This window comes from Rattus norvegicus, chromosome 8, assembly GCF_036323735.1.
Source record: "Rattus norvegicus strain BN/NHsdMcwi chromosome 8, GRCr8, whole genome shotgun sequence".
Classification (NCBI taxonomy): Eukaryota; Metazoa; Chordata; class Mammalia; order Rodentia; family Muridae; genus Rattus; species Rattus norvegicus.
In genome coordinates this window covers 20,979,515-21,006,011 of record NC_086026.1, presented here as the reverse complement: position 1 = coordinate 21,006,011, position 26,497 = coordinate 20,979,515, and the positions used below count along the sequence as shown (strand labels likewise).

General features: G+C 44.9%; 1 protein-coding gene across 7 annotated transcripts in view; it reads left to right on the top strand.

Moving 5' to 3' along the window:
• Fat3 (FAT atypical cadherin 3) overlaps positions 1-26,497 on the top strand; it is a 582,840-nt gene that overhangs the window by 549,668 nt on the left and 6,675 nt on the right. For 4 of the 7 annotated variants that reach the window (XM_039080781.2, XM_039080780.2, XM_039080782.1 and 1 more), the window contains 5 exon segments: positions 474-631; positions 7,016-7,484; positions 18,219-18,372; positions 20,548-21,200; positions 24,053-24,166. In XM_039080781.2, coding sequence (XP_038936709.1) covers positions 474-631; positions 7,016-7,484; positions 18,219-18,372; positions 20,548-21,200; positions 24,053-24,166 — 1,548 coding nt within the window. 7 annotated transcript variants of the gene reach the window in all.

Below are 26,497 nucleotides of genomic sequence, written 5' to 3'. Positions count from 1 at the left end.
TCCTTTGCTTTTCCATTTTGAGAATTAGCTAAGCAGGTTGACAATGAACTCACTCTATGACCTAGGGAGACCTTGACTTGAAAGCCGCCTGCAGCAGCCTCTTGCTACTGAGATTATTGGCATGTACTGACCCAGTGAAGTTCTAACATGTCTGAGGGACTGCAATGGTGCAGAAGAAATCAAAGGATATCCTAATAAATTTGGAAAGAGGGAGCTAAGAATCTAATGATACTAAGAAAGTCCACATTACAGAAGTTACCAAGTTGCTCTGAGCACAAGACAAGTGGGATGCTTTTGGTAGCTAACTGGTTAATATTTAAGGATGCGAAACTGTAATCTGGCAAAATCCCAGGGTTGCATCTTTAACTGCTGTGTTCTGCAATCAGTTTTCCTGATGTGTGGGTGGCTGTGTGGGTTCCTGGTCGTTTCTGGGTTTTAAAAGAACATTTGTGTTATCGGAATGGTCTTTTCAGGGCACACTTCTCTCAGCTTTGCTGGCAACAGTTACATCAAGTATCGGCTTTCTGAAAACAGCCGAGAAGAGGACTTCAAGCTAGCGCTGCGTCTGAGAACCTTGCAGAGCAATGGTATCATAATGTACACCCGGGCCAACCCCTGCATGATTCTGAAGGTTTGTAAAATGGACGGCTTCCTTCCTTCTGCAGTTTGGCTTTTGTTGTTGTTTCCCATTGTTGTTGAGAAAGTCTTACGTTGAAGCGTAAGGCCACTTCAAATTCAGTCCTGCATCTCAGTGCTGAGATTATGAGCATGGGCCACCACACCCTGCCCACAATCATTTTTAACTGACTATGCTGATGGTTATATTGGGAGAAACAGAAATTATTGTCCTGTGAGTCTAGAAGACCAGACAGGCTTCAGGATAAAAGATAGAGCAACAGGGTTGAAAATCGTGCCAGCATCCTACTTCGATTTAGTATTTAGTAGTATTTAGTATTTCAAAACTCAATGGCAGAGTTTAGATATCTCCCTTATAGAAAGGGCTTGAATGTTCACCTCTTTTGTATTCCAATCACTCCACAGGGCATTAGGACTGATGTCTCAATCAATCCCATGACACAAAGCTAATCCTTCAACAGGTTGGCTCTGTCCTTATCCACCGTCTTGCCACACTATCTGGCTAGCTACACTGTTGCTAGGGGAGCAAGCAGAAGATCTCGGGCATAAATATTCCACATATCCTTTCACGACTCAAGTCTCTCAATTTTTAAATCATTTCCTGACCTCAGAAAGCCTCCTAAGGCAGCCAGATTTCCTTCAAAATAACTCTGGCATTTGTATGCAGCTGGAAGCACATAGTGCCTTTGTGATTACACTAAGAATACTAACAGATGTGGCTGCGTCTTTCTAATTTTAAATTTAATACAAATTTTCTATGGATGTGTTATCCCCATTTACTTGATCAAGAACAATCCAGAGGGTTTTACATATTCACCCAAAGTTGTTTAACTACCAAGGGGTAAGGCCCAACCACACACTGTAGTGTGTCCCACTCCATGGTCTTCACCTCCAAGCTCTCTTTCTTAACACTCCAGCTTATTTCGTTGCAAAGCACATCCGGTACATATATAGGCCAGACCCAGACATTGATGGCCCTGGGGATGGAGAAGACCATTATCCAGCTTTCAGGTATGAGAGCATGAGAGAGCAGGCTTCCCCTGATCTGTGTTTAAGGGGCTTTACATCAGGCTACAGTTGCTCAGGCTCCTTAGAAGACCTCAGAGCCTGCTGAGTGAAAACTGACCAGTCTCTGGCCTTGCCCCTCCTCTTTCAAGCTCTAACAGATTACTGTAAAACCAAAACTTCCTGTTTCATAATCTCTATACTACGCTGAACTTGAGAGGGAACAGAATATCAGATAAGGATGGCTTGATCCTAAAATGAAACTTGTCATTTTCCCATCCCTGGCAAGTGTGTTACCAGTGCACCACTCTGGGGACAGAAAAGAATAAACCTCTGAGGTAACACTCACCATGAAGGTATGTGGTACTTCATGAAACAAACCCGTTTCTGAAGTTGGAAAACTGAATTCTCAAACATGAATTCCAATAAACAAAGGCTGGTTGCTAACTGAAAGGACCATCTGTGAAGGCTTTGGAGGTTGTAGACCACCACCGGCCCCTCTCTGTTATTTCTCTCAGGTTGGGTTTGCCCAGAGCAGGTGGCAGCTATATTGACCAGTGGCAGACATTCATCCATGGTGCCAGTCGTATCCTCTCAGGGGACTTGCTGAACACAGCCTTGTTCAAGATTTGATCTCACTGACTTTAGGTACATTGTGTGCCTTGTGTTTTGCTTCAGCCACCAAACTGAAATGCTTGGCTTAAACTGCACCTCCAGGTTGCCTATATTTTTCCAGGCAGAGCGCATTCTGTAAACATGTATTTAAGACAGTCAGGGTGCAGAGGGCAACTGTTAAAGAGTTGCATGGTGGCCAGAAAAAAAAAAAACCTTCATGGACTGTAGTGTCACTGTACCCTGGCTGCATTAGAAAGCACTTGCCTTTCTCTCTCCCATTTACTGCCTTAGCTTCTAAAAGAGATTTGAGACTTAGCATAAACATACAAATGCAATAAAAATTAAAGCACCATTGACATGAAAATAAAAGGTTACGAGGCAATTAATGAAGCAAAAAATAAAGTAAAATTTCACGATTTTGAAAAAAGTCAGAGAAAATATATTAGTTGTGCACAAACCCAGTTATGATTTTCCTTGCAGCAAAGCCATAATATAAGGAGGGGCTGTGCCCCTTTGTGCCTTTTAAGAGCAAAGTGTCAGATTTCCAGAGCAGACATGAAGAAAAATCACAGGAGTTCAAGGGGTCTTTTGTCAGACTTTTTGGCACCAAGACAGAAACGTTGGTTGCTACTCTAGAAATATTCCTAAATATAAGAAATATGGAGGCACGTGACATGTTACAGAGTCCTTTAGTCAGGTGATTCTCAGACATGGCTTCATATCCCAGGACCAAAAGAAAGGTAAGGTAAGTTTGTAAGTTGTGTGGGCAGGTCTTACAAACCATGGGCCATGGAAGCTCTCGGCATGCTTTTACATAGCATCTATTTCTGATTCCAACTCCTCTCCCTAGAGGCAGGAGTGCGCATGTCTGCCTTTGAGGAGACCGAGACATGGAGGCATTTGTTGGTTTCTTTAGTAAGTAATAACTATTAGACAGTGAGTGTGGATGTATGACAGGTGAGCAGGTTAGAAGCTCTTCAGGAATTACATAGAGATCCAAGGGCTGATTGGAACACCCACCCATTTATTTATTTCCTGATACAATTATTTTTCTTGGAGGTACCCCCCATGTCAGATAAGCAGTAAATGGCTTTGAAAATAATACATTAAAAGGCATCCTTTCTAGAGACTATTGAATGACCCTTGTGATGATCGATTGGGCTTAATTGAGAGCTTGATTAGATTTAGAAGTACTTGAGGGATGGGCGAGGCACACATATAAATGTGGCTGTGAGAGGGTTCCAGAGGTAACTTACTAAGGAAGGAACCACTTTAAATGTGGGCGTCTGTGTCCCAACTCCACGTTCCTTCTGCTTCCTGGCTACCAAGATGAGAGCCGTCCTGCTCCCCATACCCTCCTGAATAGGAAGGAAGGGCCTTTAACCATGTGGAGTGAGGACCAAATCCTCTTCTCTTCTCTTCTGTAAAAGTCTTGGTCACGGCAAGGATAAAACCAACTAACAAAGACCTTTGGCTAAGCTATTCTCCACTGAGCCTACAGTAAGGATACACTGAGGATGCTACACTGCGCCCTACACTAAGGATCCAAAGCAGTGAGACTCGGAATTTAGCAATTTTAACTCAAACTCCTACTTTGAAAACTACTTTTACGGATCCCATTTCCTGTCTCTTAATCCTCTAATCATTGGAAATTGGCCAAAGCACACCATTGATTTCATACAGCTCTGAAGATGTACATATTTTATAACATCGGGGGACATACTTTTCTCTGAACTGTGCATATCATTGAAAACAATCACCCATTGCCTGACCAATAAGCCATTTCAACAGCATAGCTACAGACTTCTCACAGCCCAGACACACTTCAGCCTCCACTGCCGTGCCTCCTCGCTGGCAGTCTGACTCGAGAACATGTCATCTTCTGCAAAGAAAAATACTTTAGAACTTGGTAGACAGAGAAAAAAATTAACGATCAGAGCACAGTTTCCCAGTGTGAAGATGACTCAGAAACTTCAAAGGGAAGGAAGTGTTGTTTTCATCTCCCTGGCATAACAAGCCTACGACAATTAACTTTCCGCTGGGTACCTTTGGGCGACGATATTCTAGAATTGTCGTAGCAACAAACCTGATGGTCCAAAATGCTTAGAATCATGATGGCGCACGTGGTGCTTCTTTGGGAAAAGGTGAAATTTGTGGGCACCTGGCTTCTTTCTCTTAGCAATGCTGCTGTTGATATTTTATAATAAGGGGTTGGGGGGAGGGCTTAGCTGTGCTTGGTACTCACAGGGGATAATTCTAGTTCCTTAGTGGCAGAATTTTTACATGTAGGGTACATCAGGCTCATGCCAATTCTTTCTGGTTATTACCCAGAGGCAATTGGTAGTGATACGGGGGGGGGGGAGCATAAATCAAATAATACGTTAATTAAACACTCTGTTATAGAAACTTACATGAACCGCACGTTCACCAGCAGATTTCTCCATGACTGACTGAGAACAGTCTTTTGTAGCCATGGGGTAAAACAGCAGATGGGCTGTGGCAGGAGACGGTGTCTCCAAAGCCGTATTCTATCCCTTTATTATGTACACTCAAATGCAAATGTGGGTATTATCTATGCATTGTCACTGAGCAAGTTTGCTGTAATTTACAATAGCCATTCAGTCTATTTTGCTAAACAAAAGCAAAAAACGGCAATCGCATATGATTATAGGTGAAAGCCCTCTGAAAACAAACGTTTGCTTTCAGACCTTTCCATCTAAGCACGTGTATTACAGAGCCGTGCGTGTGTGTGTGTGTGTGTGTGTGTGTGTGTGTGTGTGTGTGTGTGTGTGTGTGCTTTATGTGTAGCCAGCTATTCTGCTGCAGAAGCTGTGTCTCTGTTCCCCAAACCCAAACCCACCATGGTAGAGCGGTGCTTTGCATAAAACAGGATGGTACAGGCACCCCTGGAGTTAAGTTCAACCCGACTCAGTGGCTCTGCCTGCTCTCAAAGCGCCACTGTTGACGGGGCAGGAATGCATGAGCTTGACTTGCAGGTGAGAAAACCAGGGAATCACAGAGCAGACAGGAGAGCCACTGGATACGGGGACTTTCTGGAACACGACGTTCGTGCGGATGAGTGCTGCAGACCCCGCTCATTCTCTCACAAGTAAAGCACACCGTGCAAAGACCAGTGAGGCTCATTTCTATAGCTTCTATTCACTTCTTTAGCGGCTGGTGACATGGAAAGAGTATTCCCGTTGGTCTGCCATTTCTGGCATTTCACAAGTGTTCATGTGTGCTATGCAGATGACATATGCAGATGTCAGGACAGATGGACACACCTGCCCACCCCACCCACCCCCGGCCCAACACAGGACTCCACGAAATTATTTTCTAGATCTAGACCCTTTTGTCTCACAGTGCCCAGCTGTGAGACCCCTGGTGGCCGAATACAAGCTTGTCCACATGGAGACCTAACCTCCACCCCTCATACCACATAGCACACTGCAGAGGGGACTACCCGGGGTCAAAGGCCATCTCCTCAACCTCAGAGAAGCCTGGGTTTGCACTGATGCTGAAGTCTGCCTGTGCTCTTTGCCAGCTAGGATCTTTGGGTAGTATGGCTTTCTATCCCATGGGCAATGAATGTTACCTGGTGGTAGCCTCCAAGGGATGTGGTAGATGCCCCTTCTAAAGCAGGCAGATCTCCCCCATAGTACCCTGTCTCCCTCATAGTACCCTGACCAGGGATTGGAACAGCCCCAAAGTGCAAACAGCTGACCAGAAGGTCCTGTTGTTAAACACTCATAAACTGTAAGCCAAGAGTGCCTGACTCCTAGCCAACGCGCCCTAATGTAACTATACGGATGCAGTTTAACAGAATTACATGCTCAAATTGTTAGCAGATTTTCTGTGATTTTTACTTTGTAACTCAATTGTGCAGTTCTAAACCATGAACTTCATACTTTTATGGATGACAAAACCATGTCACTGTACCACTCAGAACATATGTTTGCATTCTTTCCCAAGCCATGTATGTGGTGGGCTATGAGTTGTTGGACACCCATGAATTTAGTATGTGACTCAAGAAAATTTTCTTCACACAGTGTGTCCCAAGGAAGACAAAAGGCTAGGCACCACTGCTATAAGCAGTCACCAAGCTTGGGCACTCTGAGAGTGCCTTTCGTCTACATAGTGAACAGTATAGAAACTATGGGTTTAAGGATAACCCCCGTGTTTAATATCTAAATTACACACAAAGCTGGGTACCGGGAAGCCCTTGCTTCTACCCTACATCACACTTTTGCAAACTTGTTTGGGGAATGTAAGTATATGTGTGTGCAGAGTTAACACGTGACCACGCTCCTGCCAACTAGATTAGTGAACCCGGAAGGGCAGAATAGATTACCTTAGCTTATTGTAATAGATCTGCCCGGAAGGGCAGAATAGATTACCTTAGCTTATTGTAAACCAGGTAGTGGCTGTCCCATGGAAGTTGGTGATTTCATGGAATCATTGCTGTGATAGAGAGGGGTGCAGAAACAAGCAAGATATCACAGTGTGTCTTAAAGGGGAGGAGAGGTGGGGCATTGTCCACAGATAGAAACTTTTTTAAATACCACCGTGAGCTTCCTGGCCATCCCTATGATTGGTAGCAAGAAGATCTGAGAAGTGTCCCGGCCCATATTTTCCTGGCAGACAGCGGAGGGTTTTTAGCTCGCACAGATGTACACACAGGCTGGATGGAACATCTGCCCAGTTGGGATCACCGTTTCAGATGTAGACTCATGAGGGCTCTGCATTTCTTCTTGCACAGATTGTGGAAGGCAAGCTGTGGTTCCAGCTGGACTGTGGCAGCGGCCCTGGGATCCTGGGCATCTCCAGCCGCGCTGTCAATGATGGGAGCTGGCACTCAGTCTTCTTGGAGCTCAATCGCAATTTCACCAGCCTGTCCCTGGACGACAGCTACGTGGAGCGTCGTAGGGCGCCCCTGTACTTCCAGACCTTAAGCACCGACAGTGCCATCTTCTTTGGAGCGCTGGTGCAGGCAGATAATATTCGCAGCCTGACGGACACACGTGTTACGCAGGTCCTCGGTGGCTTCCAGGGTTGCCTGGACTCCGTGGTGCTCAATCACAACGAGCTACCCCTCCAAAACAAGCGCAGCAGCTTCGCGGAGGTCGTGGGTCTCACGGAGCTGAAGTTGGGCTGTGTGCTCTACCCCGACGCGTGCCAACGCAGCCCATGTCTGCATGGGGGCAGCTGCAGCGGTCTGCCCTCTGGCGGTGAGTGCACATCTGTGCAGGCGCCTAGGCGAGGGGAAGGAGCACCCGAGGTAGTCCCACCCTCACAGCCAGACCCTCTTACCATCTCCTGGACCCTCCTGGAGAGGGTGGTCCTTTGGATATAACTTTACCAGTAGCTACAAGGGTTGGAGGAGTGGACCTGCCTCCCTGGAAAGAGAATTAAAAGGAAGGGTCTTTGGAGCATGCTTTTGAGAAACAAGGAGAGGGAACCTGGGATAACCTAAGCCAGTTGGGGCTTAACTTGCAGGAATGAAAACCAGAGTTTTATCTCTAATAGCCATATATTAAAAGCTAAACATGGTGATGTGCGCATGTAGTCCCAGCACCGTGAAGGTGACCCTTGGGGCGCGATGGCCAGCCAGCCTAGCCTACATGGAGAGTTCCAGGCTGGAGACGATCCTGTCTCCAAAACAGAAAAGATGGGACGTGCACAGAAATAACTCCCAGGGCTGTTCTCTAGCCTTTGCATCCTCCTAATTACTCGTGATACTAATAACTAATACACACACACACACACACACACACACACACACACACACATAAACGCACACACACACACATACACACACACATACACACACACACATACACACACATATACACACATACACACACACATACACACACACATACACACACATACATACACACACATACATACACACACACACACACACACACACACACATACTACAAGTGTACAGAGACTCTCAGGAGGGACTCCAGTCAAGGGCAGCACAGTGTTCTTCTCTAGTCATTTCTTCCCCAGGTCTATCCTCCTCCAGGGAAGGAGAAGGAAGCAGGAAAGTGATGGGAGGAGATGAAGGAGAAAGGGGGAGAACAGACCCACAAAGTATGTCTATAGTTGTTAAAGGCCCGAGAGCCTGAGGTTGAAGGCTACCTCTTCCTCCTAGATGTGGAGTCTGTGTGGAGAACCACTAGACAGGCTTCTTTCTGGCTGGGCCTTGCCACCGCCTCTCAGCAGCCCTAGTTAGCCCCTCAGCCCCTTTGCAGAGCTACTCAGCAGTCATCTGATTAGTGGACTTAAAGCTTCTTCACAATCACTTGAGATTCTGCCCGGCGTTAGCACCCACTTTGGGTGCAGCCAGACCCTGGATTTAGAGTCCCTTTCATTATGAGAATGTTAAAAGCTGTCTGTGGAGTGATACAGTACAGGAACACAGACAGCAAAGTTGTTGAGACTCACATATGTCACTGTCACAATGAGGGCCCAGTGCCCTGGGGGGAAGTTCCTACTGTCTCGATTTAAGAAAGCTATTTGCCGCTTTTACTGTCTCAGCAGTATATGTAAATAAAGGGTGGTTATGGCTCCATAATTCCCGAATGATGGGCAGTGACTCTCCACTAGTTGTTCTGCAAGCCAGACCCTCATGACAAATCACAGCCAGTTTTTCATAAGGCAAACACCACACACACACACACACACACACACACACACACACACACACACACACACACCGCTGACAATATATGAAAGGACATATAATTAAATCGGGTTGAAACTGAACACCATGCCGTGTCAAATCCTGGGTAAGCAGCCACAAATTGCAATATACTTAACCATGCCAGGACGTGGTTTTTCCTGGCAAAGCTGTGGTCTTCCTGAGAGAGTTATCTTTAAAATAATGTCACTGAACAAAGGGGAAAAGACTGGAGTCTGGCTCAGCAGGGTGTAGTTAACTGTCATGAAGTGCTTCAGTTAAGAACCCAGAACAGGTATGTTATATAACTAAATGGCTCTGGGCCTCCCTGAGAAACACTAGTTTTTTTTTTCCCCTGGGTTTTTTGTTTGTTTGTTTGTTTTTGTTTTTGTTTTTGTTCTTTTTGTTTTGTTGAGACAGAGTCCCACTGCGTAACCAAGAATGGTCTTAGATTTCTGATCTTCCTGCCTCTGCCTTCTGGGCACTGGGATTCCAGGCAAGCATCACCACACTCGGTGCGGATTAGGGAGCAAAATCAGGGCCTGCTGCATTCTACCAGCTGAACTACAGACCCACCTGAACTTTTCTTCTACCTTACCCTCCCTAACGGTCAGACTTGCCTGTATATGTGCAAACCATCTCTGTCCCTCGTGTTCAATTTTCTTCTATGATGGGGCAATCTTCCTAATCCTGGACTCCTCAGCAGTTTCTCTTCCTTCCGGGATAATGTAGGTTCTCTTTTCGGCTCAAGTCCCTTCTTCGCACCTACGAGTGTATGTTTTTCTAAAATAATCAGTGCATACTCCCTCACGCCCATTTAGAGCAGCATCCCCTTGCTTCAAGCCCACCATTCTGCCAATGTGAGGAAGCCCTACAAGGACAGACATCCCACCATGTCACTCCAAACCTGATCTGGAGAATCTGGTTTGGAAGCATGGTTCAAGGTGGATCAAGCCCCACATAACAGAAATGTCAGGAATCTTCCATGGCTTACTGTGGATTCAGACACACAGAATTCCTGGTGTGTGAGGGGTCACCTGCAGGCCTCTTTGCTGCAAAGGTGAAGCCCTAGCTTCAAAGAAGAGATTCTATTTTCTAGACTCCATTTTATATTAATATCACAGTCATTTTTTTAAAAAATCTTTTTTTGTTTCTCCATATGAGTGTTTTTGGCGACATATATGTCTGTACCACATGCATGCATGATGGCCAAAGAGGCCAGAAGAAGGCATCAGACCCCTGGAAACTAGAGTTACAGGCAGTTGTGAGCTGCCACGTGGATGACGGGAATAGAACTTCGGTCCTTTGGGAGAGCAGTCAATGCTCTTAACCACTGGGCCATCTCTCCAACACCTATTATGGTCATTTTTGTTATGTCCTTGTTTTTCCTAGCTGAAAAATCTCTTTTGCCAAATTGGGCGGGGCTGTCTTTACAAAAGAAAGGAATAAGCCAAAAATCAGGCGTCTACTTCCTGCTTGTGGAACCATTAAATTAATCATAGTTACAAGAATCACTTTCTTTAAAAGAACAGTGAGATTAAGTAGAGTCATGCCCTCCTGAGTTTCTTCTGGTTGCCAAAGAGGTTGGGTCACAAAACCTAGTTCCCAGATCAAAAGCTAGGACTTTGCAGTACTGCAAGAGGACATTGAGTTAAGGAAGTCGACTTAGGTCCCTAGGGGTAAGCCCTTGTACATCACGATCTGACAGCAGAGTTCATTTGAACATCAGTTTGTTTTGTAACAATCTCCCATGAATCACTGTAAAGTGTCAGGACAGGGCTTACCATCCTCATCCCTAACTCACAGAATAATACTGGAAGACTGATTGTTGGATCTCATGGTAACAGAGCTCATTCTCAAACTGTGGCGCATTGTTCCAGAACATTAGTAACCTTTAAAGCAGCCAACCCGCAGTAAGAAATATTTCTTTTCAGGATTCCTCCCCCAACTACCCCAAACCCAACCAAAGCCTTGGCACAAGGACCAGAGAGTTGCATCGACCAGCCTGGAACGGCATACTCAGCAGCTCTGACCAACCTTATAATTCTTCCTGCCCAAGAAGCGGTCCTCAGGAACCCCAGGGGAGTCAAACCATGGAGTGCTAAATTGTAACACGACTCTATAAATCAACCACAGAAAGAAGGCTCCCTCTTGGTAGTGCCTTAAAATTATATATATTTCACAAACATGCCCGGCAAACAGCAATCACCATAGAGAAGAAATGGCTGGGACCCATTCTGACCCTTACATTTTTCAGACCCATTGGTTAGGGTGTAGACCAGGGGGCACCCACATTCTGAATAAGGCATGCTCAATTCTCCATGCCTCATGATGCTCAACTCAAGACAATTACGGGAAACCACAGTGGGGACTAAGCTGTAATTTGGTGAAGCAATGCACCAAGCCAGGCTGTCGTCAGGCCAGAAGCAATCACTCAGACAGCTTTGTATTAAACTGGAAGCCTAAATCCTAAAGGAACATTGGGGAATTCTCAGTAGTCACAGATACTAGCTTGAGTGTACCCAGCACTAGAATATCGCTCGACCTGAAATGCTCATATACTGACATTTGATTTTTCAACATTCTTTTCCTCTACAACCCTCTCCCATTTTAAAGAGCAAACAAGCTGGAAAAGTTAAATGAGAAGTCCAGCATCATACCTGGGGAAATGTGAAGTCAGAATTTTACTCCTTGCTGTACTCAGGTGTGACCCAGGGACAAGTTACCCGTTGTTGCTGAAGATGCTAAAAAGATGTCACAGATTCCACCTGAACCTAATTCAGTCTGCACCTCTTCACACGCCCTAGACAATGATCTGATTTCACCTTCTGGCTCTGAGTTGCCCTGGAGTCTGGAGAATCTTTTAGCTTCCGTTTCCCTCTCTGTTAGGTTCTCCACCTCTGAGCTGCACCATGTCACCTGAGGAACTTGTAAGGTTTTGCTATTGAAAAGTCTCTTGGTTGTTCATTTAAAAGGAAAATGTATTTGTCCAAACCAGAAGAATCCTCTTCTGGATAATCAAATTATACTTGCAAGCTCCTGAATGTTTTGCCAAAAAAGTTCAAAAACAGTAGAAAGCGGACACAAACCCAGAGTATCGGAATCTACAGGAATTCAGGCATCTGTGTTAACAAAGCAGGTTACGTGTACATCCGAGTTTGAGAACCACAGCGGCTGGAGGATCTTAAGAGTTCTCTGTAGGAATGTGTTCTGTGAGTACTAAGACAGATAAACAGACACAGGTCATTAAAAGGAGTTGAGAGTTATGTGAACAAACCCAGAGCACCACTCTCTTGTCAGCAAAATCAGGTTACGAGAGATCCTCAAAGATTAAAACAATAGTGTGTGCCCAGCTCGTTCTCAGCAACCCTGAATACTCTGCCTATCAAGTAGCAGGATGGATAGATAGATAGATAGATAGATAGATAGATAGATAGATAGATAGACAGACAGATAGACAGATAGATGTTTGAAAAAAGATGGGCAGAGAAGTGACCTTGGCAACAAAGTTCCTCATGTTGGTTTGTCCCTGGTTTGTGGAGGACTTAATTCCCCTTCCTTATAAATCTAAGTAAGTTCAGTCCCTCAAACTTTATCAAGGGGCAACGCTGTGCTGACCCATGTTAAGTTCCAAGTCCCACTGCTGTTTTAGTGACCAGCAGGTGTCACATGCGTGGCCTGCTTGTCCTCAGCTCTAGAGGTAGCCCAACATCAGCCCCTTAATCAGAGGCCCAAGAATGCAGACACAGCCTGCTGAGTATACAGAATGGAGGTCATCTGGATGAAGTCTACAGCTTATGAAAAATGTTTTTCCTCTTTTTGAATGACAATTTTCTAAACTACAAGTTGATCGTTTGTTGTTGTTCTCTTGGACAGCATTAATAGCAATAGATGCTAAAAGCAAAGTTCAGAAAGTCTGAGTCATGGGAAGGCACAAAAGAATATTCTAGAAGGTGAGATTCTACTATGTACCTCTTGCTATGGGCACATAAAGGCTGCCATATTCCCAAGGAAACTAATCAAGGCCTCACTTAAAGGCAACATACCTGAAATGTGGGCCACCTGTCCTGGGGACAGTACAATTCTCTCCAGAGGTTTTCATTTGACAAGGTCCTAAAGCACTGAATGGATCTTGCTTGCAGAAAGGAAAAACTCAAATTAATAAGGGAGAATGTTCAGCAGCAGTTAGAATAACACTCACCTGACCCCCTGTCTGTCTGTCTGCCTCTCTCTCTCTCTCTCTCTCTCTCTCTCTCTCTCACACACACACACACACACACACACACACACACACATTCATTTCCCACATTAATTGAGATTTTTCAGAGATTGGTAGTCTCAATACTGAGTCTAAAATTCATATTGAGAAGCTTTTCTGACTTCAGCTGAGGGGAGACACAGAGAGATAAAGACAGAGACAGACAGAGAGACAGAAGAGACACAGAGACAGAGACAAAGAGACACAAAGAGAGACTAGGTATGGCTTAGTACATATATATGTGCATCTGTGCATGCAAGTGGAGGTCAGAGATCACCTCCACTGTTGTCCCACAGAACATGGCTTACCTTGCTTCTCTTGGAGATCAGGCCTCTCTAGCCCAGAACCCAATAATTTGACTAGGCTAACTGACCAGTGAGCCCTAGGGATCACCTCTCTCTACCTCTTGGTTGCTGGGATTACAAGCATTCACCATCATGCTGGACTTTTCCAGTGGTTCTGGGGATCTGATCAAACTAAAGTCTTCGTGTTTTGTGAGACAAACACTTGATTGACAGAGCTAGTCCCCAGCCTGCAGTAATTGTGTTTATAAGCCACAGGAAGGTGAGACTAACTTTAGATGCTGCCATAATTACAGCATAACACTAAAGTACCTAATACCTGTGTGCTACATCGACTTCCAGAATCTAGGAGTCTTGGTATTCTCTGACATGTGCATCCCTGAATATGACTGATCAGAGAAAAAAAAAGAGATTCTCAGAAGCCAAGCATCTTGGGCATGGCCACATGCAGTTGATGGGTAACACCCAGGGCTCAGCCTGAGACCCAGGTCCTCACCATATCCAAATACTTCCCCAAGTCATGATCATTCTACAATTCAGCCAACATGGCAGCAGCTGAAACTACGTCTCTGGGGCTTTAGATGTGTCTGTCAATATTTCCCCCCTGTGCAGTAAGCATTGTTTCTTTATCAAAATGTGAACCCAAAGAAAGATGTTTACTTTACCCTAAGGAGTAGAGCAGAGGGTTGACGCCATTGCCTGGGTGAAGTGGGGAAAAAAACTAAGCGAAGGAATAAAACAGGAATTGCCCTGATTATTTGCTTACACCACCCAAATTCACTCTATAATGGCTTGTTCCAATTCTATTTCTGCATTTAATAGGTTTTGTGATGTTCTTCTTTGAGTAATAGAAGAAACACTTTAAGTTTGTCTGGGTGCAGGTTTCACAACCATCTGCATGGGCTATAACTAGGAGTATAAACAGGAACACAGATTTGGAGGCGAGGCTTAAAAATATACTTCCCATGTCGCCAAGATGTGAAGGGAAAGAAGCTGTGGCTTTTTTTGTACACATATTTATTTCAGTGCTAGTAGGGCCATTTCCCTCTTAAGAGCTGAGAAAGCGCTACACAGTCCATCTGCTCACTGGCTCTGATAACCACAAGAGAACCATCTCACCTAAGCTCCTCTTTCCTCATTTGTAAAGAAGCCATGATAGTAACGGCTACTCAGAGACTATAATGCATGCCGTTGTTATAAGATGTAGAGGAAATACAAGTCATTGAACGTACTTGGAATCTTTCCTAGTCATATGATAAGTTATTATTCTGGTGATTCATTTTGTTGCTTCTTTCCCGCCTCTCAAAAACCCAACTCTTTTCCAGACTTGAGAAACTGCACCATGAAAAATTGTTTTTTAATATTTGTGACAATGTTAGATAATATTTACAACCATTTGATGCTCTCTGGATATCTTTAGAAATTGTGTGTGTGTGTGTGTGTGTGTGTGTGTGTGTGTGTGTGTGTGTGTACGCGCTTAGGTATATGTATGTCGATGAATGTATTAGTGTGCATAGGTATAGTTGTGCATGTGTAGGTGTGTACATGTGTGCAATTGTGTGTGAATGTACATTGTTGATATGTGCACATGTAGGTATGTCTAGGTATTGGTGTGTGTTTGCATGTGTGTAGATATATATGTATATGCGTGTGCATATTTATGTGTGTGTTGGAGTGTTGTTTATGCATGTGTGTATGTGTTATAGCAACATAAGGGAATTCGTAAGAAGAACAAAAACATATATGGCTTTGTTTGTCTAATGATCATTTAGGTCCTAGAAGTAATGTCTGTTTCTGTCTGTCCTACTTCTGCTGCCCACCCACATGGAAACTATGTGAAATTATCTCTTATTCTTGGCAAATCACTCGTCTCATTCAATGATAATTTCTAGAACCATACAGTATTGTAGAAAGTTCTGGGAGTTGGAAAGCCTGGTTCAGACTTAATTGCTTACTAGTCCCATGTCCTATAACAGTTTCATGAACTCTTTAATGCTCTGTGGGGAATGTTCAGGGACCATCACTGTGATCCTCTGTTGAATGACTGGAAGTTATTACTAAAACACTAAATCATTAGAACACTTGGATTTATTGTGGTAACTTGTTGATATAAAACTTATTATTAATAGGTCCTGCAGCTGAATGATGAGATGATAACATCACGTAGTAACAGGTTAGTTTTGATAAGCAAGTCTTTCACACTTGCATTCCTCCACCTATCAGAGAGCTATTTGTCTTTACAGACAGGAAGTCAGTCAAGCTGACAGCTACAGCAAGCAATCATAGATGCCCTAGAGAAGCTCATGAGGGAGTTGCATAATTGGGAAGATAATGTTAGAGTTCTCCAGAGAAGTAGAATCAATGGGAAGAAATCTATCATATATATATATATATATATATATATATATATATATATATACACACACACACACACACACACACACACACACACAAATGCATACTTACACACATAGACAGAAAGGGATAAGATAATCTTACGGGATAATCTAAATGTGATTTGGGGCTAGCAAGTCTAAAATTTGCAGGCTAGTGACTTGAAATCCACATAAGAGCTGGATTTGCAGTATTGAAATGATAGTCCGTAGAGCATGCCAGTTGGTTGGAAATGAGCAGAGTTTTTTCTGGGTGTTGATTTGAGACAAAGATTCTTCTTGGACCTTCACGCATTATGGACAATAGTGACTGACTGACTGCAAATGTTGATACATCCACAAATATCAAAACTATTAGACCAGTGTTAAATGGCAGGGCACAGTAGTCTAGCTGTCCTGAAACACAAAGTAGCCTGTTGAGAAGATCAAAAAAATCAGGAGAAACTACATGGCTAGAAAAACATCGTGAATTATTATTACCCTAGGGAGGCAAGAGAAGAGGTTATGACCACAGCATGAAAATCTGGGGCTAGAGTTACACAATTGCCAAAAGAAAATGGGGATAAGACACTTGTCAGCCAGTCTCGAAAGCAATCCAAAATGAGAAACTGTCCACAGAAATAAACAAGAAGTAAGAATTTAAGGGCACAGGCAAGATAAAGAGTCCCAGGAAGCTGTTAATTTCCAAGAAGACAGAAGAGAGAGCAAAGGGTGTCACCAGTAAGCGGATGCAAGAACATGACCAATTTACCAAAATTAAAGGATGTGAGTTTCAAGATTACAAGAGCCTACTGAGGATCCAGCACTGGCTACAACAAGCCCATGCTAAATCACAGCTTAGCTAAACAGCATGAAATTCCGATAATCTGACCTTCCAAAATATTGGAGAGAAAAGTAATCTGGTGTCTTGCAAGCTTCAGAGACTTTGGCATTCCCAAGAACAACATGTAGAAGATTGCTTCAATTTCCTAGTGTAATCTAACTTCCAATGAGGTCTTAGGATTTAACTATACAAAATTCCATAAACTTTGCCTCCTTCAACCCCATCCCATGGGAAGCAATTATAAAATCTCCGAATGAAAGAGAGATTAAGTCAGATGAATCCAGAAACTGATCTTTAGCACCGGTATGCAGGAATGCTAGGTAGACGATCAGCTGTTCTAGGTGGAGCCCCCAGAGGTGTCAGCAAAGACTTCCTTAGCAAGTGAGAGTGAGCCACCATGTGCAGCTCAGCACAGGGAGACCCAGCTGGCAAAACGTCGGGGGTAAATTTAAATAAGTAGTCAGAAAAAAGAGGAATCCAAAGCACAGGTTCATCTTTGACCATTTTTAAAGAAAAAGATATGTGTGAAAATAAAAGTCACAATTCACCAGGTAGCTTAGCTATAAATAGCATATGGTAGTTAATTACAATAATACAAATACTGTTTGTTTAATTAACACTAAAGGTTTGTAATGTATTGGGAGGAAGGGCCACAGAAGACTGCCAATGTGTGATGTGACTGATGTCTTGAAATAAAAGACATAACAGAAATCCAGAAGAAAATGATTATGTTAGAAACAATAGCAAAATATCAGCATTCTATAGCAGAAAATGCTAAAATACTGAAGTGTGTCCAGGCTATTCCTAAGGTGATATAAATACTGTGATGGACAATGCAAAACTCTTGGGGCATCCCTCTTTACTAAGTGTGTGTCTAACTCTTAAGGACAACAACTTCATGGTCATGGAAATGTAGCCTTTCCACCCCGAGGCACGTGTAAGACTCTGAGTCTTCATTCGCTTGATAGTTAATGTTGTTTGTGGTGCTGTCATCAGTGCCTAGTTTTGTACGGCAGGTTCATGAATAGAACATGAGAGGGATGCAAGGACACAGCTCTGCAAAGGGGCTATGAAGAGTTAGGCGTTGAGTTCCAGTCGAGTTGACTAGGCCTCACTTGGAGTTCAGGGCAGGAGGGAACGTGGCACCGATGGCTTCTCCCATCTGGAGCTGTCACATTTGCAGAAGCCTGATAGACAGAGCACTGCCACCTCCTTCACCATCCTGGTCTCTGCTCGTAGGGTCTCTGACAAGATCAGAGAGTCCTTTAAAGAATGGATAATTAGGTGAAATTATTGTGGGCTAACATGGGATACAAACTGCACCTTGTTATTTTTTTTTTTTACGGCAAATGAATTCCACGTAGCCAGTGTACTGATCAACTTTGGAATTCAGGCCTTGCTTAAGATAAGGAATGCAGAGGACCTGTCACAGCTGAGTCCAAAGATGCGAATCCCTGAGGCATCCCCAGCTCATGAGGCCCTCTGTTTTCCCCAGGCTATCAGTGTTCCTGTCTCTCGCAGTTCACGGGGACAAACTGTGAATCAGAGATCACAGCCTGCTTCCCTAACCCTTGCCGGAATGGAGGATCCTGTGACCCCATAGGAAACACCTTCATCTGCAGCTGTAAAGCCGGCCTCACAGGTGTCACGTAAGTGAGACTGCTCAAGGACCTCTCTCTACTCGCTCCTTATCCTAAGGAAACGACCCAGCATGTAGTTCCTTAGGATAAATGGATACACTGCTGTCTTCCCTGCATGGTGTTCGCTGGGCTGGCTGAAGGTAAAGTGACTGAAGTGCAAACGCCAAGCCCTGAGGTCAGATGCCCTACACCCTTGTTGATAAGTAGGGGAGCATGAACTTGTAATCCTAAGACTGGGATTTCCTGGGATTCCTTAACCAGTCAGCCTATCCATTAACCAGTCAGCCTATCCATTAACCAGTCAGCCTATCCATTAACCAGTCAGCCTATCCATTAACCAGTCAGCCTATCCATTAACCAGTCAGCCTATCCATTAACCAGTCAGCCTATCCAAACTGCGTGCTTTGGGTTCAATGAAAGATGGGGTCCCTCACACAAATAAAGATGGGAAGTGATGGAGAAAGACATCCGAGATCAATCTCTTGTCTCCATAGGCACATAGACACAAACACACTGATGAGGAAATGCATCACATACACACTTGTGTGCATGCACACGCATGTGAGCACACACACACACAAACAGCAGTAGCGACACTGTTTAAATTCCTTCAGTGTTAGTAAGGACCATAGGGCTGTATCTAATTTGTATGTTTTACTTTATCCTTTTGTGCTCTCAAGCTTATTCAATCCTCATGCATTTACAATGTTGAAGACACTTCTTTTGTTAAATGTGCTTAGCACCACCTACGTCTTCCAGTATAATTCTGAGACACACATAAAACTTGCTTCCCAGAACCTGCCGACTGGACTCCACTACCTGGTGTTTAATGACTATTCTGAGAAATTAATCCTTACCTCTCCTTTGAAAACCCCTTTCCTCCAGCAAATGAGTGAAATTAAAGTGTTAGCCAGACAGGAATGGAATGCTTTAAATTCTGAGTAAAAGGCCACTTCCAGGCACCCTTGATCAGTTCAGAAGTACATATGTGTGCTCTCAGCAAGTGATAGTCTAATTACAGATCAGTTTGGCATGTTCATTAGAGCAAATCTCAGAGGACTCCACCAAAAAATACTTAGCTGAGGTTGAATCGCTGGATGTAATTTAAAGTAATGAAGCTGCATTTATTTTTAAATACTCTGTGATTCTAACTAATTTCTGATTGACCTAGCCCCAATCTGTTCAAATTAGGGATATTGGGACTACATTTTAGAAGGTGGATCACCAACACTATGGGTGAATCAGACTCTTTTGATGAACATATCAGGGCAATTACTTAAGTAGAGAAGCATGAAGAAGGAGAGAAGTTTTAACTCTGTGCTTTGAGTGTTAAAGTAAGAAGGAATCAGACTTAAAAGTTACTGGGGCCCAATAGATAGACCAATGATTTAGAGTGCTTGCTGCCCTTCCAGAGGACCTAAATTCGGTTCCCAGCACCCATACTGAGTTGTTCACAACCACCTGTAATTCCAGCTCCAAAGGATCAAATGCCTTCTTCTAGTCTGTGCAAGCACCTGCATATGCATGGTCCACAGATGCACACACACACACACACACACACACACACACACACACACGCTTAAAATAGGTGTAAAAGCCTACTGTGTAGCTATAGTGCTGTAGGGATAAAAACTGTCTAGACATGCACCAATGCTTATCCTAGTCCATCTCTCTCACTTGGTGCAACCACCCAGGTTTCCCTGTAGAAACGCTGGTGGGTTTGATTATGAGATCCTATGTTGCACTGTTAGGGAAGGGGCGCTAGTGTTTTTACACGATGTGAGAAATGCATACTATATGCTCTTTCTAGACTTGCACAGTTTTAAATTCTAAGGTGCACCTGACTCAGGGGATTTGGAGAGGGTGTCTTTTCCACACCAAACATTCTCCTCTTTATACCCCTCTCCCACCAGCTCTTCCCTTCCTAAATCTCACAAGGACCTGAGAAGGCAAAGTAATGGGCAAGGGCTCAGTGGACACAGAAATGGCTGGATTTTCACCCTTGGGTATGTGCACCTGTGTGCATACACACATGCAAACACACATATGAACACACACACACACACACACACACACACAAGGTACTGTACTTTGTAGGGGCTTCTTCTGCTCTAAAGCTTTTGTCTCAGCTCTGCTACAGTGGTCCTGATGTTAGAAGGCCTTTGTTGTGCTTTGTCACTGAAGGTGCGAGGATGACGTTGACGAGTGTGAGCGAGAAGAGTGTGAGAACGGGGGTTCCTGTGTCAACCTGTTCGGCTCCTTCTTCTGCAACTGCACGCCAGGCTATGTAGGCCAGTACTGTGGCTTGCGCCCTGTGGTTGTGCCCAACATCCAAGCTGGCCACTCATACGTGGGAAAGGAGGAGCTGATAGGCATCGCTGTGGTCCTCTTTGTCATCTTCACCCTGATTGTGCTCTTCATCGTCTTTCGCAAGAAGGTCTTTCGAAAGAACTACTCTCGCAACAACATCACATTAGTGCAGGACCCGGCCACAGCTGCGTTGCTGCATAAGAGCAATGGCATCCCCTTCCGCAGCCTGCGTGCAGGAGATGGGCGCAACGTGTACCAGGAGGTGGGGCCCCCGCAGGTGCCGGTGCGCCCCATGGCCTACACACCCTGCTTCCAGAGCGACTCAAGGAGCAACCTGGACAAAGGCCTGGACGCGCTGGGTGGGGAACCACAGGAGCTGAGCACATTTCACCCGGAATCGCCACGCATCCTCACAGCAAGGCGAGGTGTGGTGGTGTGCAGCGTGGCTCCCAACCTCCCAGCTGTGTCACCCTGCCGCTCAGACTGCGACTCCATCCGGAAGAATGGCTGGGACACAGGATCTGAAAGTGAGTAAGACGCAAGGATAGACAGGTGTCCTAGGAAGCCCCTGGGTCTCAACAACTCCACCCAATGCTAACTTCTGAGGAGGGGGAAAGGAAAGACAGTCTCATGACACAAGAGAGGGAAGAACACAGGCACGTGGAACCAGGTGCTCTTCTCTGACCTCCTGCTGCAAGATAACAACCTCTGAGGAAAGCCCTGGCGGTGGGAGCCCTGGAATGGGGAAAGAGTTGAGTATGACTGGATTGGTTGTTGAGCAGCAGGCAGAAAGTAGGACTTAGGATCCACAGTGTGGCAACAGAATGAGACTAAAGCGAGCTCTGTTGTCTGTCTTATCAGCAGGCCACACAGTCATTTACACGTCCTCACAGTTTAAGAAGTCCTCTGCAGCAGGAGACTTGTGCTATGCTGTATGTGCTGGGGAGAAGGGAGGGGTAGGTTCTAAATGTTCCTGCAGAGCATGTGCAGACAACACAGTAACTGGTGCTTCTGGACAAGGGGAATCTTACTAAGGAGTCCTTGAGCAAGAGTCAATTTCAGCAGGAAATGATTGGAGAGGGTCTCCTAGTATCAGGAAGCAGCCAGCTCAGCATTGAGGATGTGTGCCTGAGTTCCTGGGATGGGGGTGAGGGGCATTGAGACTTCAAAGAGGTGACAATTGGCCATCATCTGCATAATGCACACATTGCATATTGCATATTGTAGGAGGCTCGGTTCACTGAAGGGCAAGAGAGAGTAGGCCGACTAGACCTCTGAAAGAAGCCAGGAGATGCTTGTTTGGGAGCAGAGAGCAGAACAGAAAAAAAAGGAGGGGAAGAGAGGTGGCTTTTATTATAGAAGCCAAGCGTGTGTATAAGATTCATAGTATGAAGTACCAGGAACAGACTAAGGAAAAGAAAAAGAATTTTATATGTACATATATATGTATGTATGCATGTATATACACATATGTATGTATATACATATACATACACATATGCATACTCTTACACACACACACACACACACACACACACACAGCTATAGATTAGCTGTAGATGTGAGGGGTAAACACCTCGATTGGACTAGAGTGCTGAGGTAGATGGAGCTACCACTGCTCAACTGTGTGCCTGCTCGGACCATCACAGCTAAATGGCGGCACATCATGGGGAGCATTATCCGCTCCGGAGAAGCTGAGGGCAGGACTTGAGCACCAGGTTTGAAGTCTGTAGCTCTTTGCAGGACTGCTCTAGAGGTCCAGCAGAGAGGAGGCAGAGGAAATTATCAGCACTGCTCCATGGGAGGGGAGACCCGAGGTGAGCCTTCCCATTCTAGTGCCCTGGGAACATCATGTCCTGGGGTCTTAACAGGAATTGAGAATGGTAACTGTGCTGTGCAGAGGCTCCTTTTTGATTGTTGCTTCTTTGTTTAGTGGATCTTCCTCTTTAAGAACTTACTATGCAGAGTAGGGCCTAGGACTAACAGACATCTACCAGCCTCTGCCCCCTTCGTCCTAGAATTAAAGGTGTGTGTAATAACACCCAGCCAAACAACTCTTTCTCAACTTAGGAAAGGAATGGAGTTTTGAATAAAGGCAAAGCAAAGCCACCAGGGCTAGCTGACCGCATATTCCTAGGTGTTCAAGGGTCAGCTATGGACACCCTGCCCTTTGTGAAAGTACAGTGTGGTGTTTTGTGGCATTGCTGCTGGGAGATGAATTTCTCCCTGGTATCTCTCTGCATTTCTATCAGTTGTTTATCCAAAGCTCTGACTTCATTATCTGAAAGCAGATGGGGAGTCCTCATGTTTCCTCCTGATATTACTCTTTATAGGAGGAATGACAATTCCTGTGGCTGCAAAACAAAGTAACTATCCCCTTAATCACAGGTCCGTGTCTCTTTGTACACTCACATTCCGGGATGCTCTCAAGTATGTCTTGGAGAACATTTTCTATCCCCACCTAGTTATGTGACAGCTTTATTTCCAGAATCCATCTCAGGCCCAAACTCAAATCTTCCCCTGAAGTATCATTGGATTTTATAGAATACATTTGCCTCTTTGCTAAACAAGACAGAGTTAGAGCTGGTGAGACAATCTCTGGGCAACCAATGCATTTTGGACTTAACCACCTCAAGAAATGGAGCCTTTTATTGCTTCCTACGTCTACTAAATTGGAAAGGGATCTGTGTGTGTGTGTGTGTGTGTGTGTGTGTGTGTGTGTGTGTGTGTGTTGGGGGGGGGCTGCCTATTTTCCTATAGCAGAGAGAGAAATCCACCAACTGACACAGAAAACTCACATTTGTCTCCCCTCTCACCAGACAGAGCAGGGAACACTGGCAGCCCCAGAATGAAACACCACTGCCCTCTAGAAGGCAGAGCTGAAAATCCCACTGATCCCCCGAGATGGAAGCCGGAAGAACTAGAACGGCTTTCTTGCCTATAAAATATTTATGCCCCTGTTTTTAGAGTAATCTCATTTAACCTGGTGTTGACACCACATCGGTTCATGTAAATGACATAAATTAAGTCTGAATGAAGAGCAGCTCAGCTCCTCCAGCGTCCCTTCACTCTCCCCACAGTCTGCATGTGGAGGCAGGAACAGTTACCTTCAGCTGACAGCTATTCAGAAGCTCATTTACTATGGGTTAAGGGTTTCGAATCCATAATGTAAATCACTTGATTGACAGACCTTTGCCCCCTATGGTACAATCAATTTCCCATTGTGGAGCTAACGTATTTTCTTGAAGCAAATCAAAAATTCTTCTGAGAGAGAGAGAGAGAGAGAGAGAGAGAGAGAGAGAGAGAGAGAGAGAGAGAGAGAGGCTGAAAGCCTGCATAGGCTGAGTGTTGTTTCTGCTCTCTCTTGCTGTTCGTGAAGACAAAGGGGCTGAAGACACAGGAGAAGTGACCTGCTTCGCAAACAGTAATAAAGGCAGCAACTCAGAAGTTCAGTCCCTCAACTCCTTCCAGTCGGATTCTGGCGATGACAACGGTAAGCGCTTTCCTGCTGGGTGCTGGGGACAGCAAGTGAGAAGGGGACAACACTGTGCAGTTTCTTGTCCTGCTCCTTGGCCTTTGACTGATTTTTACCCGGTGTTGGGAGTCCTTGGCAGAGGCCTAATAAGGCACTGGTCAGAGCGGGATCTACATGGGGGTGTGGGTGGATAACAGCCCTAGGCATGAGTTCTCTCTGACATAGATGATGACAGAATTGCTTCCTCCCCATTGACAGTTGACAGCCAATAGGATACTGTGTCCCTTTTCTGTGCTCCTTGGGGCCTCTCACCTCCCAGTTCTACCACATTCTCACCTTCAGCCACCACATTGCCAGACATTAGTTTGGAGACAGAGCGGCTTCTCTGTAGAGACAGCGATGTCTTCGTTCCATTGAATTTCCTGTCTCATCATTTGGGGTCATGGGATTTTGGAGAACTGATGAAAATCATGACCCAGCTCCTCAGAAAAATGCCCATCTGCCAGAATGCTGCACCCAAGTCCTTGCAGCTCACAGAAGGCGTTCAGAACTCCGAGTCTGGCGCCTCCAGCTCCCGTGAACCTGTGCTGGCAGAGAAAGGGCTGGTGTTCCTGACTAGGAGAACAGCTGTGGAGGACGAGCCGGAACGGGAGACTCAAGTCAGTGTAGCAAACATTCGTCAAGTGGTGCTAAAGCAACAGTCACTTCAAATGCTCATCCAGGGGCCAGCAGCCCCACCCGAGTCAACACCTAAGGCTGCCCCTCCCATTTACCAGCAATCGACAAGGAAAAACAGTAACACTTGATAATGTGACTTTCAACACATGGACCCTTGCTAACCCACAGAGTGCCACGTCCTGAGCTCAATGGTTTGAACATAGGAAAGCAGCATAAAGGTACCATAGCCAAGTCTCTGTGCACACACAGGGAAAGTGACAATAGTTTGCTCTATTGTACACAACCCAGGTCTCTCCCACATGTTCACCCAACACTAGCCACCCCTAAAGAAGTTTCAATGCAGGGGCTAGGAAGATGGCTTCCTTAGTAAGAGCACACTTGTTCTGTACACAAGAATCCAAGTTAGAATCCCCAGCCCCTACATAAAATCTCATGCATGTGGTGCATTTCAATGTGAGCATTGTGGGTAAGAGACAGCCAGCCAGCCAAGCCAACATGCTTCCTCTTCACTGATAGACCCTGTCTCAAGGTAATATGCTTACAAGGGAAAGGGAAAAACACTTAGGCTTCCTGCTTTGATCTCCACATGTGGTCACGCAGGCCCATGAGCATGCAAACACACACACACACACACACACACACACACACACACACACACTAGCATACATATCTACTGAATAACAAACCATGTAACTGTATTTCTTTTGACAATTTTCAAACCAAGCACACAAGCCTCTGCCCCGGGTGTGTTGGCTTTGATGCATCCTCTTTTTCCTTCACGTCCAGCAAGAAGAAAAGCCACAGCAAGTTTGCATATTATGTTAAACATCGAGAACTTATAGTTTCAAAAACCAGGCATGAGCTCCAGTCATAATGTTCCGGCCGAGGCTGTCAAAGGGTCTATAATTCACACACTTACCCTTTTGTTATCAGCGTCTAGGCAGACAGCACTAGACCCTTCCATCTGAAGTCATGAATATCTAAGAAAACTCAATAGACCAGAGATCCCCTTCACATACCCCAAGCCTCACAGCAGGAGACAGGCTTCCGGCTGATCCGGACCATCCATGACATGTGTGAAGCCATTAGACTCATATCACTTCAAAGGTTTCTACACCATTGACATTGAATTCAGGCACATTGCCAAGCAACAAGAAATCTCCCCGGGAACAGTGAAATCTTCCTCTGAGGGTCTCCGTCAGCCACTATCTTCCTGGTAACAGGTGATAGGTTGTAAAGAAATGACTCAGAGATCTTTGGCCACCATGCCTTTTAGGAGCACTGCCTCCCATTGCTCTAGGGTTTTCCTTCTGTTCCAGCAATCCCAGATATCAATATATAAGCATCCTCTTGTCACCTGCCCTGAGGAACAGACTTTGGAAAGGCTATGGGGGTTTGTGTGTAACATCTTTGTTATTGTTGTTATTACTCGTTAACCTGTGTTTGAAATATGTAACTAACCAGGACCTGTCCTCCCTTTCCCTCCTGTCTTCTTTTCCTGCCAAAAGCGTCCATAGTGACTGTCATTCAACTTGTCAACAATGTAGTTGACTCTATAGAGAATGAAGGTATTTACGGTTTGTTTTTTATTTCTGTTCCTTTGTTAGTTTCTTCCTTTCAGAGCATGTCTGTGTCTGTCTAGAAAATTTGCTTCTGTGGTACTTTACCTGG